The sequence below is a fragment of the Diabrotica undecimpunctata genome, chromosome 6 (assembly GCF_040954645.1).
Source record: "Diabrotica undecimpunctata isolate CICGRU chromosome 6, icDiaUnde3, whole genome shotgun sequence".
Taxonomy (NCBI): domain Eukaryota; kingdom Metazoa; phylum Arthropoda; class Insecta; order Coleoptera; family Chrysomelidae; genus Diabrotica; species Diabrotica undecimpunctata.
In genome coordinates, this window is record NC_092808.1 from 129,484,546 (window position 1) to 129,498,047 (window position 13,502).

General features: G+C 33.3%; 1 protein-coding gene across 7 annotated transcripts in view; it reads left to right on the plus strand.

The window, feature by feature from the left end:
- The window catches only part of sky (GTPase-activating protein skywalker), a 266,810-nt gene that overhangs the window by 179,653 nt on the left and 73,655 nt on the right, over positions 1-13,502 (plus strand). For 2 of the 7 annotated variants that reach the window (XM_072535397.1, XM_072535394.1), the window contains exon 5: positions 4,531-4,560. The exons of the other annotated variants lie outside the window; for them this stretch is intronic. In XM_072535397.1, the coding sequence (XP_072391498.1) occupies positions 4,531-4,560 (30 nt within the window). The remainder of the gene's footprint in view (positions 1-4,530; positions 4,561-13,502) is intronic. 7 annotated transcript variants of the gene reach the window in all.

A 13,502-nucleotide genomic window follows, 5' to 3' on the forward strand; every position in this document is an offset into this window, starting at 1 on the left:
CGATTCGAGTCTTTAATGTTGATCAAAAAACTATCTTTTGTTTATTTACACTTTTCTTTTTGTCGCCCTATAAACCTATCTAGTATTCACTATTCCACAAAACTACAATTTTTCGCGTTACATTTGAGAATCACGGTGCAGCAAGGTGTTAAATATTCAAGTTTTTGGTAATTCTTAATGAGAAGAACATGTTATAATGAGCCCAGAAAGATATTTTCGTCCCATAATGTCATCTTGTTAGCGGTCTAAACGAGGTAACTCGTTTCTATTTTGAGGTGTATGTCTTATGTTGTTTTCGTTGGTGTTTTTCCTATCTCTTATATTTCTCAGTCATCATCATCATCATCATCAGTGGTATCACAGCATTTTTTCTGCAGAACAATCCTCCACACCCCCTCTGTCTGACAACTCTTCTCCATGCTCTCGGTCTTCCTCTGGCTCGTTGTCCCATCGGCTCTCTTCGGCCAAAAATTTTTTGGCTATTGCACCTCCCTCTCGCCAGATCACATGCCCTATCCATGTGCCATCTTAATGAATTTTACGTCAGGTTCCTCAAAACTTATGTACTATTCAAAGTTCTAACGCGTGAGCCACAAACCTTGCTTTTTATTCCTCCATACATTCTTGTTAGGATTTTTCTCCACACATTTTCTAGGTAATTTTTAGATCATTTGTCTTCTCAAGCTATAGTAACACATATTGGCAAGCATTATGCTTCTTTTAATTTATTCACTGACGTTGTTTTCTTTAGTCAACAGCGGGCTTAGGTATATGAAGGTGTCCACATCTTTCTGTCCTAAATCGTCAATTATTATTATTCTGTTCTAGGTGTTCTGGTTGCTTTACCTAGTACAACACATATAATTGGTCTTTTGGGCATTTATATTTAGTCCCCTTTTAAGTGCACACTTCTTTAACTACCAGAATGCCTATGTCAGACACACTGTGGACCTGGCTATTATGTCTATGTCATCTACATATCCTACAACTGGGGCTCTCGAATTACTTTTTCTGTAGTAAGGTTAAATCAGAGACACGTTAGTTCATCACCTTGTGTTAGTCTATTTTTGCAATGGAAAGGTATTGAAGAATCGTTCTGGATTCTGATTGGTGCTGCTCCTGTGACTGTATGTTCAGTTATTTGAAGAAGATGAAGCGGTATTTGGAATTCCATAGCCAGGAGTCACCATATATCACAATTCACAAATATGTGAGAGCTATCGACACCGAACTCTAGGATTTTTTTTTTAAATCAACCTCATTCTAATATTTGGTCTGCTGTTAATTTATTGGGTCGGAAGCAGCACTGATATTCTCCCACTGTTCTTTCCGCTTAGGGAAGCATTCTTTTGTACAATACGTTGGACAGTACTCTATATGCCATATTGATGATGGTGGTGCCTCTATAACCATCACATACTGGGATGTTTCTTTCCATTACCAGATTTCAGTTATTCATTTATGTATATGTTTGTTTTAACGACAGGTTGTCGCCGTCGCGTCGGTTTTAAAAAGTGAGACAGGCAGATTATCCGAACGGGGGGCTTTGTTATTTATCAATTTTAAAATAGCTTCTCTAATTTGTTCTTCGTTAGGGAGTGGCTGCCGATCATTCTCATTCATTTTAATCATGGAGCCATGATCTTTATGATTGCCATTTTGTTTAGTATATGTTTCTTGCCACTAATTACTAGAATAATCTCTACCTTTTAAGGCTATTATTATTCTGGGTTTAAATTCTTTTCTACAGCTGTTTATCTGTTGGTAGAATCTTCGTGAGTCTTTTCTGTTATGTTGGTTAACAATCTTATTTAGACCGTTTCCGTATTGCTTCTTTATTTTTCTTCTAAAGTTATTTCTCTTCTGATCGAAGGTTTTCGAACCAATCTTCATTTCTCCTGGCCTTGTTGGATTTTAAACACCAAGCCTCTTTACACCAAGGTAGTCGCCAGAGTGTATATTCACCTCTACATGCTCTTACGTCCAATGCGTATGAAAAATATCGACTATCAATAAGTACATGGCCAATTTGGTTTTTAGTCTAACCGTCTGGTGACTGTCACGTGGCTTCGTGACTAGTTTTGTAAGGGAAACACTTACTTACTACCACCATTCCCAATGAAGCTGCGAGTTCAATCAAACGTAAACCATTTTGGTTGCAGACCGTATGCTCGCCGATAGTTGGTAATATTTTTCAGTAACCATTTATTTATTCGACCTGAGCTCTTTGATCGTAGAAGAAGCTTCGTATACTCATAAATCCTCTATAAATACCCCATTTTTATGGTATATTATTGAATTTGAATTTCCATTAAGGACGTGCTAAGTCCATAAATCGATATAGATAGAGATGTAATCAAAATAAATTAAACATCTCAGTATGGATTTCTTTCCTTACCAACCTTTTTCTCGATATTTTCCTCTGTTATGATATTTATCCTTCTCTATTAGATGTTTTTATGTTACTCTCATTGGAATAAAATATTTGGAATATTACTGGGGTAATATGGAAAAAATATAAGCTTTTATGAGACGAACTCAAGCATCTGGTCTGGTCAACATAAAGTCTGATCTGGTAGTTCTTAATCGAGCTCTTATTTTTCTTATGGTAAAGATGAATTTTTACCCAGTAGCCAAGGTTCTGAAACTTGGGAACTTGGTTGTGGTAAACAAAGATGCATTTTGGTGGTACAAATAAAGACCTGTAAATTTACTTTCACTATGTGCTTTAATTTTTTATTGCAAACGGAACCTTCTCCTAGTTTAACAGTAGCCATCCAAGGATTGCTCCTATGAAGGGTTTTTATTATATACATTGGCAATATTTTGTAAACTTTATTCTGAAGGTTTTGTGTCCTGTAATAGTTAATATTTTTCGAATAAGTTCAGTAAGTTTCGCTTTTTATATACCACAGTCTTCCACATGGCATTACTTTTTTAAAAATAACTAACAAAAAATGAGTAGTCGGTTGTCTACTGTGGCTCTGTTTGAATAGTAACGTGTCTGCATTGCTCGAACGGAAGAATTTTATTTTCTGCTGATTCCATGTAAGTGAAAATTATCATTTGATTTTTCTTATAAATAATTATAATAATTTCTTATGAATTTTTCCTTGGATAGTAATGTAGAGTAATTCAGACTTTACTTCGTTACTCCTAATGTGCTCACAGTGTTCCAACGTTCTATTTTAAACAGTAGTTTGAATTTACTATGCATTTATGTGAGAGCTGTCCCATTGATAATAAATCAGTCCGGGTGATTTTTAGATTTCTTAAGTTCGTCTGATTTTTTTTTCTTCGGGTAAATCTCCAATTTTTTTCTAGGGTCGTTTGACAATAACACCCTGATTGGCCTGTCTAAATATAGTAGCGGCGTCTAATATTCCATACCAGTCAAGAATATTGGTTTCTATCAGGTTCTCCTTCTTTCTTAATTTTTGCTTATAATATTCCTTTTGGTATGAGTATCGTGGTCCTCGCAACACATGTTTCAGGTAAGATATTTTATGATGTTTCACCATATTCAACAATTGTCTGTCTACGGCACTCCTAAAAATTTTTCATCACTTATGAGGTGAGCAGTCCACGGAATACGCAGCAGCTTACAAAGGGTTTTCACCTCGAAGGCTTGGATCCTATTCAAATTCTTTACTTTAAGTGACTAAGCTTTCACTCCATAACTCTAACACAATAGACCACACCTAACATTTGAAAACATGTATTCTGGTACTAAATGGTAAATGCCAAAGAAGGAGGTTCTTAATTTTAAAAAATATGGTTTTTCATGGTAAATATGGTATAAGTAAATTTCATGACGTGTTCTATTATATTCCCATACTCTAAGGGGCGTATTGTGCTGATGTCTACTAACCACCATTAATATTGTCTTAGCAGTATTAATACGAAGCCTGAAGCAGTCTTGTTAATTTTGTTCAAAATTGCTTGAAGATCTTCAATGTTATTAGCTATTATTGTGGTATCGTCTGCGTAACTAATTATTATTATTTAATGATATGCCATACTTCTTGATACCTTGAATCTCATTTCCTAAAGCTAGTTGTGATATCTTCTTAATATAAATATTGAACAAAATACGAGATAGTATACTTCCCCTTAATATTTCAAATATGTCCGCTAAAAGATAGTTCAATATAGTTCTTTTATTATCCTTAGATCCTTATCGTCAACACCGATTTCCTGTAATCGCTCTAAAAGTGGCTCATGTCTAACATTGTCCGATCTAAGTATCTCAATTAGTTAAGTACTCAAGGATTATTATTATATATTACTGAGTGGCAATGAGAAATTTTAATTATTTTATCCATAAGATTAATTTGGTCCACTTGCTAATTATAAAAGTTTAATTTAACAATAAATTGCACAACATTTTAGGATCAGTTTAATGTTTTTTTAAGAATTCTTATTTGATTTTTTTCTTGACTGGAATATTTATACAATATTTCCATTATTTTATTTCGTACTATAAGTAAATATCGTACTGGTGTAGAGACATTTCGTTTACATTTTCAGAAAATGTCCGAAGAGATGTACAATGAAATGGTATTGTATTTGAATTTTATAAATTGAGAATGTGACAATGTTTGTGTATTGTGTCAACATATTCATTGCTATTTTTATTGCTTCAGACCGCTTGTGATCTTAGCTCCATATTATGTACAACTACAATTTGTACGTTTATTTTTATGGATACCACTTAAACGATTTATTTTTAAGTATTAAGTAATTTGACTGTAAGTAGCTTGAAACTATTTCATTTTGTATTCATAATTAGAATTTATGAAAAAACATGTTTACTTTGCTTTAAATATTCATAATTTTGAATTTCTATTAGACACTTATATTTACATATATTTCTTGACGTATTGGTATATCATTTATTTAATTTAACTTGTTTTAAGTTAACATAGAGTATTGAATTCTCTTTCTTTTAAACTCTAAAAATATAAAGAAGTGTATGCAATAAGAATTATAAAACACCACCTAAAAACCTGTAAAACATATCCACAAAGTAATTCAGCATAGTCTCTCATCTACGCCCTAACTCGCGCAAAGCCGATAACTTGAACCGTCGAAATTGCTAAAAAACGTATGTTGAGTTTGCATTGCATACTTATTGCGGTGCTGATATCGCGAGTATTTCAAATTCCTTCTGACAATGTTTAAATGCATTTCTCTCGAAATCAATTAAAATTATCTAAACACGAGTACCTACCAATTTAACATAAAAATAATATTTACGTCATATTTTCTGATCACTAAAAAATGCTTATAAAAGATGCCCAACAAAATATGAAATAAATAAAATAATATTCTTCGTCGAATGTTATTGCTTTGTGTCGATTTTACCTGTCGAACCTACCCTTAGTCGGTGTCCCAATAGTTACCTCACCCTGTATATGATTTTTTTTCTATAAATAATAGTTTTAATTAGTTAGTCTTTGTCGCCTACTTGAATAAATGTGTCGCCTATATTTCTATAATACGAGTACTTCTTCTTCTTTCAGTACCCTGTCCGACTATCGAACGTTGGCGATCATATTGGCAATAATAACTTTATTTACGGCGGCTCTAAATAAATTAGCGGTGGTCTCTTGATACCATTCTCGGAGATTTCGGAGCCAGGATGTTCTTCTTCGGCGTGGGCCTCTCCTTCCGGCGATCTTACCCTGTATTATGAGGTGTAGAAGGTTATACCTCTCTGGATGTCTCATTACATGACCTAAATATTGTAACTTTCGAATTTTTATCGTTTTTGTTATTTTTGTGCTCTTTTTCATTCGATGTAAAACTATTTCATTTCTTATTCGATCAACCTAATTTATCCGCAATACTCGTCAATAAATCCACATTTTAAAGGCCTCCAATTTTTCATTAATGTCTCTGTAAGGGTCCAGCTCTCCATACCACACAGCAATGTGGAGAATATGTAGCAGCGTATTAATCTGATTTTAAGGTTTAACGTAATATCTCTATTAATTAGAATTTTGTTTAATTTATAGAAGGCGGCTCTGGCTTTTTCAATGCGTATTCTTATTTCTTTATTTATATCCCAGTTATCGTTAACGTTTGCTCCCAACTAGGTTATGTTGTGGACTCTTTCTAACTCTATTCCATACGCTCTGATTTTTGCTTTTGTAACTCCGTTTTGCTGACAACCATAAGTTTTGTCTTAGAAGTACTAAGTTTTAGCCCATATTCATCACATGCTTCGGTTACCCTGTTTATAAGTCGTTGCAGGTCTTCTTCATTGGGGGCAATAAGTACCATGTCGTCTGCATATCTGAGATTGTTGACATTAATAATGCTTGTATATTCAACTAAGGTATCTTTGAAAATAAATTAGGAGTAAATATTAAAAAGTAGAGGCGATAGAATACATCCTTGCCTCACTCCACGTCGTATTTCCACTGCTTCCGTCGTGTTGTGTCCGATTCGTATGTTTGCACATTGATGCCAATACAAATTTTTGATAATACGGCGGTCTCGGTCATCAATTCCCACCTGTTGCAATACACCTATAAGTTTGTCATGGTTTACTCGGTCAAAGGCCTTTTCGAAGTCGATAAAACACATATATACCAATCGTTCGATATTCCTACATCTTTGAACCATGATCTGCAAACTGAAGAGTGCTTCTCTGGTTCCAAGGCTGTTTCTGAAACCAAATTGTGTTTCACTTAGTTGTACTTCTATTTTGTTGTTAATTCTCGAGTGCAGTATTCTTAGGAAAATACGAGTACACGTATGTGTATATGTGTATACTGCTATGTTTGAAAGTCTTTTAAGACGCTAAGCTTTACAATTTTTATTGAAGACAAATTTTAAAGTTACAAACTATTCCTTATAAGATTATAACATATTTAGAACCATTGAATTAATATATAAATTTTAATTGCTAGGTATTTCTGTGACATTCTTCACAAGAAAGTATTTTAAAATAACGTTATCGCCCCTGAAATCATAATTTCTAAATACTCCAGTCTGTATGTGAAAGAATTATCGATTTCACGTAAAAATCTTGTAGGTACACGTTTTTTAAGGTTCTAAAAGGTATATCAGGAATAGCTTCATCAATCATAAGAAGTGAAGAAATCGTTTTTTGCCTATAAAACGTTTCTTATATATTTTAGAGAAAAGTGGTTTAGATAAGAGTTATAGATCTTAAAATGTTCTTTAATTTGCGAGTTTCAAAATTAAAATACATAAACAATTGACCGAGATAATTGAAAAAAAGCTTTATTTTTATAGTAATTTATAAATTTTAAGAACTTTGTTTTTTGCATAATGACATGTAATATAACTGCTTGAAATTATGGCAATTAATGAGTTATTGACGCTAATCTTAGCTAAATCGAATAAATATTTTGTAAGTTATTCAATTCGTTTATCCTGGAGAGCGATTATTTAAACAGTTGCACTTGCCCAAACAGGGACTCTAGATTATTTCTAATCTACGGTATTTAGCAAATCGCAATCGATTCTATGAGGCTTTAAGATCAAAATTGTTCTTAAAAAAATCATTTAAAAAAGGACCGACTTTTTAGCTTATAAATTTGATATTTGAAATTTCTTGTCACAGTCTTGTAAGTAGGCTCACTGAAAATATGGTGAAAAAACACAATCTTAAAAAAAAGAACCTTCTATGACCAATAGGAACCAATATAGTATTTTATTGAAAAAAGCGCGAAACGCGTTCAACAATATGAAAAAGTGGTTCACAAGCAAAACCTCAATGGAACTAAAATTAAGACTGGTCAAGTGTTATGTCTTCCCGGTCTTGTTCTATGGAGCAGAGGCATGGACCACAACGGAAGCCACCCTGAAGAAACTAGAATCCTTTGAGCTGTGGATATATCGCCGTATTCTTCGGATATCCTGGACAGACCACATCACTAACGTGGAAGTAATGCGGAGAATAGGCAAAAGCAGAGAAATAATCTTCACCGTAAAGAAACGGAAGCTTGAGTACTTCGGACATGTCATGAGGCATACTAAGTACCGGCTGCTACAGTTAATAGTCCAAGGAAGAATCGACAGTAGGAGGGGACCGGGAAGAAGACGACACTCATGGATGCATAACCTGCTACAATGGTTCGGACTAACATCGACCGAACTGTTCAGAGGTGCCGTAAACAAAGCCTTGTTAATAGCCAACGTCCGAAACGGATAGGGCAAAGGAAGAAGAAGAATAGTATTTTATCGTAAAATCATATTCCATTGTTTATTAACATTATGAAAATTGAACAGATTATAACTGAAAATCTAGATTCTACAATCCAATTTATAGATGGCATATACAGAAAAGGTCTAAAAAGTTATAAACCGTTAAAGTGTACTTGTAAAATACCGCCACGTTAAAGAGGAGGAAAGAACTATCTTATAAGTAAAGTCGTCCCAGGAACGCATCTCAACAATATTGGCAATATTATTTTAAAGTCGTCTACTTTAAAATGTATAATGTATGTCTGAATTGTCAATATAGATGACTCAGATAAAATTAAATTATTAGAAGAATTTTTCACTAAGTAACAAAAAAACAAAATTTGTTTAATTTACTAATGTTTGTATTTTCAGAACGATTTCCGAAGTGGAAATTGAAACGTCAATAAACGTACTTTAACCTTTAATTGTGGCTTATTCCCATTTAAATAGTAATTAAAGTAAAATGTAGAATAGAGAAGGCTAGGAGTGCATTCAACAACATGGCCAAACTCTTTAAAAGCCACAACTTTAATCTGGAGATAAAAGTAAGGCTCCTAGGATATTATACCATAAAACATCAAAGTTATTATAAACGTTTATAAGCTAAAAAGTCGGCCCTTTTTCAAACGGTTTTTTTAGTAACAATTTTGGTAAAATGATTTTGTGTTTTTGTTTATGTTTTATATATATATATATATATATATATATATATATATATATATATATATATATATATATATATATATATATATATCTTAAAACTGAAGCATCAAAGAATCTATGCGATCTGTTAAATACCTCTAGTCTCAGTGCTTGGGCATGTTCAGTTGCTTACATAATCGCTTTCCAGGATAATTGAATAACAAATCTTTTGGTTGATCTAGCTGATATTTAGCACACTTCAATAACTCATTAATTACCATAATTTTATGTAGTTATATTACATGTTATTATGCAAAAAAACTAAGTTTTTAACATTTATAAATTACTGCAAACATAAGAGTTCTTTGCTATTAGCAGTTGGTAAATTCTTTATGTATTTTAATGTGGAAACTTTCAAAATACGGAACTTTTTAAAATCTAAAACTTTTGTGTAAACCATTTTTCTCTAGAAAGTATAAGAAACGTTTTATAGGCAAAAAATTTTTCACTATTTATGATTGTTTAAAAAAACATCAGATTTGTCATAAGCTATCCGTCACATATCTTTTAGATCTTTAAAAAACCTGTATTTTTTCAGCTGTTTTTTTTCTTTACTGGCCTAAAATCTGAAGTTTACATCACCATGTATGTCTATTATAGTTTTAATATTTTAATCCGAGACTATTTTATTCCTATTTCAGTAATCATATCGGTGGTTTCGCCTATTACATCTTTATCAATAATCTAATTACTGGTGTCCTTGGGGAAGCTTTGTCATGAATAAATTTATTTGTATCTAATTATTTAAATGCACAAATACCTGGATAATGATCATATCCTCCTAATTCCTTCTAATTGGAAAGAAAACAACGAATCTATACAGGCATTTAATATATTACTTTGGAGCTTATAGACATCGTTAAAATAATAATAAAGTTAAAATTTATTCGGTCAAATCAGGTATCTAATTAGTCTAGAGGAAATCTAATATAGACTTTTTAGCGTCAAATAGTTTGTTGTAGTAACTTTCCAATGGTTCCAATAAAAGATAGTGAGTGCAGATCTCTTTTATTCGATTAAAATATTTTTTTAAAATTAGCATCTAAAGAAAAAATGTATAAATAAGGTAAATAAATATCGTATGAAGCATATCAGATATTGATAAAGCTATTACCATAACACATGAGAGATGCCTTATTGATCTCTTTAGTTAACTACCTACTAATTCCTTTCTTTAATGGATTAACTGTGTTGGAAAAATAAAAAATACCAAAAAATGTGTTTAAAATATATAAAAGAACAAATAAAATTTACTGCATAGTTAATCCACCTTGGGTTAAAAATGTTTAAGGCTGAGACTGTACAAGAATACTAAGTAATATTAAATATTAAATAATAATAAAAAATAATGAAATATGTACGTTTCGATATAAGATTTTGAGCATTGATCTCTAATAGGTAACTACAAGTCAGAAGAGACACTTCGCTACAAGTCTTTTTCACTACATCTGTTTTTTATAGCAATTCATTCATAACGTCGTTCCTTTCTCTTCCACTATGCTTTGGTAACTTCTAAAGTGTGACAACGTCCAAGTTTGCCCCTATCAAACAAAATACTCTTATCATCAATAATAAAATACTTTTTTATCATTGTACCCAACCTTTTGCATTTAGAGTGGGCACTTTCACTCCCACGATAGTACCTAAGTACTTCATAATCTGCTGCCTTCATCATCATCGGTCAGCCATTCTTGTTTAGTGCTGGATATAACAAAGTAACGGGATGCATGAAACCGACGAAAACCTTTCATCGAATAGTGCAGGATGAATCTTCTACTTCTTTCTTGGCTCTACAACTCTAAGGGAATCTCGTATGCGTTTACTATTTTCCTTCGCTCTTGCCGGTCTTGTGTAGCAATCTCCCATTGTTTTGATCCGGACAAAGGACAAACTGACCTTTTACCATCGGATATTTCCCAGAAGGTTGTATTTAGTAGTCTTTCATCATTCGATCTCAGTACATGTACTACCCATGTTACCGATTTGCCTTAATGTATCGTACTGTTTTCTTCTCCATAGAGGGTTTGGACTTCCTGGTTATGTCTTTGTCTCCACTTTCCTGTTATCTCATCTCTACAAGGCCAAAGATCGTCCGGAGGATTTTCCGTTGTTTCACGCTGGTTCAGTGTCCACGTTTCACTGCCATACGTTATTATGGGGTGAATTACTGTTTTATATGTCCTTGTTTTAACTGTCTTTAAGAGCAATTCTGATTTAAGTAGCGTCGCTAGGAAATATGGGTAATAGTTATATTTTCTCCCATGATTCTAGCTGCTAAACTTTTTCATGGCTATTTTCGGCTGTTATCATTGCTCCCAAGTGTTTGAATTCTTTGACAACTTCGAAGTGGTATCCATTTATCAAAATGTTTTGTCTAATTCTTGGTGTTGGATTTTTGGTAGCTACCATGTACTTGGTCTTATCTTCGTTGACCTTAAGGCCTATTTCCCTGATCTGCTTTCAAAAAGGGTAAAAACTTCTTTCGCATCTTTGGTGGATTGTGCAATTGTATTGACATACTTAGGGCATGTGATGCGCAATGAGAAGTATCAACTAATTCAACTAATTTTACAAGGAAAGATAGAAGGCAAAAGATCTCAAGGGCGCAGAAGGACATCGTGGTTGAAGAACATCAGACAGTGGGCAGGAATGACTACCATACGTCTATTTAGAGCAGCTGTCAACAAAGTTGTATGGACCAACGTGATTGCCAACATCCACAGAGGATAGGCACCAAAAGAAGAAGATCGGCATCGTCAGCAACAGCTAAGTGCACCTTCGCTCCCTGGCCAGCGAAGCCATTTTTTAATTTTGGTTGTGCTTTCCCAACTGCGTGTTCTAAAGAGAAGTTGAATAACAAAGGGGAAAGTGGATCGCCTTGTCTTAGGCCCGTTTTGATTTGAAACTTATCTGATGTACTGCTGCCAATTGTGATACATGCACATGAATCCTGAAAACACATCTGGGCTAATGGTACCAGCGCTCTGGGTACTCCCATTTCTACCATTATCCTTCATAGTGTATCCCTGTTTACAGAGTCATACTCTTTTCGTTTTCTCCAGGTTCAATGGATCGGCCAATCTCTGGACTTTAAATGTAGAAACCTATGAATAGAATAAGCACGGGGGTCGGTCCATTAAAATCAAACATGACAAAATGGGATAGATCAAGATGATTGGTGAACATGATAAAACCGTGATTGTGGGGAAATACAGAATATGGAACATCTTACATGCAGAAATTCTCCCCATCGGTGTACCCTCGAAAATGTGTGGCTCGCCAACAAAGACGGAAGTGACGTAGCCCGATACTGGACCGAAATTATATGAATGACATGTCCGGACACGGAAAAGTAAAGTAAGTCACTGCTGAACAAAGGCCTCCTACAACGTCTTCCACATATTCCGGTCTTAAGCACTGTTTATCTAGTTGCTTGTTATCCTCTTTATTGATGATCTACCTCTAATTCTTTTATCAATCAGCCTTAACTGAATCTAAATTATCTACAAGTTTTAATTGTTACCCTGATACAATTGTTTGATTGTCTTTACGAATTTCTCCATTTTTTACTCTTCCCTTGGCCGCAGTGTAAATTTATCAGATTTTTTGGCCAACAACTCTCAAGTAAATAACAAATTATGCTATTCTCAGCTGTTTATTGTATACATGTTATCTCTATAATTCCTAATATTTAGTTTTTATGATTATCACGATTTTGTGTAGTAGTTTTTTTTTGGTATCGTGCGAAATTTTTAATTTTTGTTTAAATTAAGGTTTTAAATAATTTTTATTTGAACATTTAGTTTTTAAGTCAATCTTTATTGATAAAATAGGCAGTTAAAAACAAATTGAATTTAAGTTATATAAAATTTTATTATTGCCACTTTTATGGGAGTATAAATCAATTAATCCACGTAAAATTGGTAATAAAGTATAATAGTAGCATAAAAGATAGTAGAAATACGATATAAATTTTAGCATCGCTTTTCTGACTCAATTGAAAACGAATAATCCATCTCGTCCAAATAATGTCATGGATAGATCACTAAAGAGATGATGTACAAATCAAATAAACCGGCTTCTAAATATAGTGGTGCCAATTAACATACCTTAATTCGCAACTTTTACACAGAGACGATAAACATAACACATTCGTTTAACACAGTAGCGTACCTTATACTACTTCTACAATAACATGCTTTTTGATTTGACCGTCATAGCAGTATAGTAAGGTCTCTTTTTATGCGGATTATTTTTATGCGATTTTAGAGTTGTGCGGTTTGTATTTCATCCAAAAATTTCTATTATTAACTATTATAATTAAATATCAACTGTTCACATCCAGATGTCAGTAAAGTGAGCCTTTGCAATTAGGGGATTCCCTTGTTACATGATGTCCCTATTACACCTTTGCGTCTTTTGCATTGAAAGGTATAACCTGTTATTGTTTTAAAAAAATTTTCTCTTAGCGGTGCTTCGTTTTATAATAAGTTGTTTCAAATTTTGCTGATTCCAAGTTGCAGTATAAAAAGCAGCACGGTTTTCGGATCGAAAGATTTCAAGTGAGTGTCGTAAAG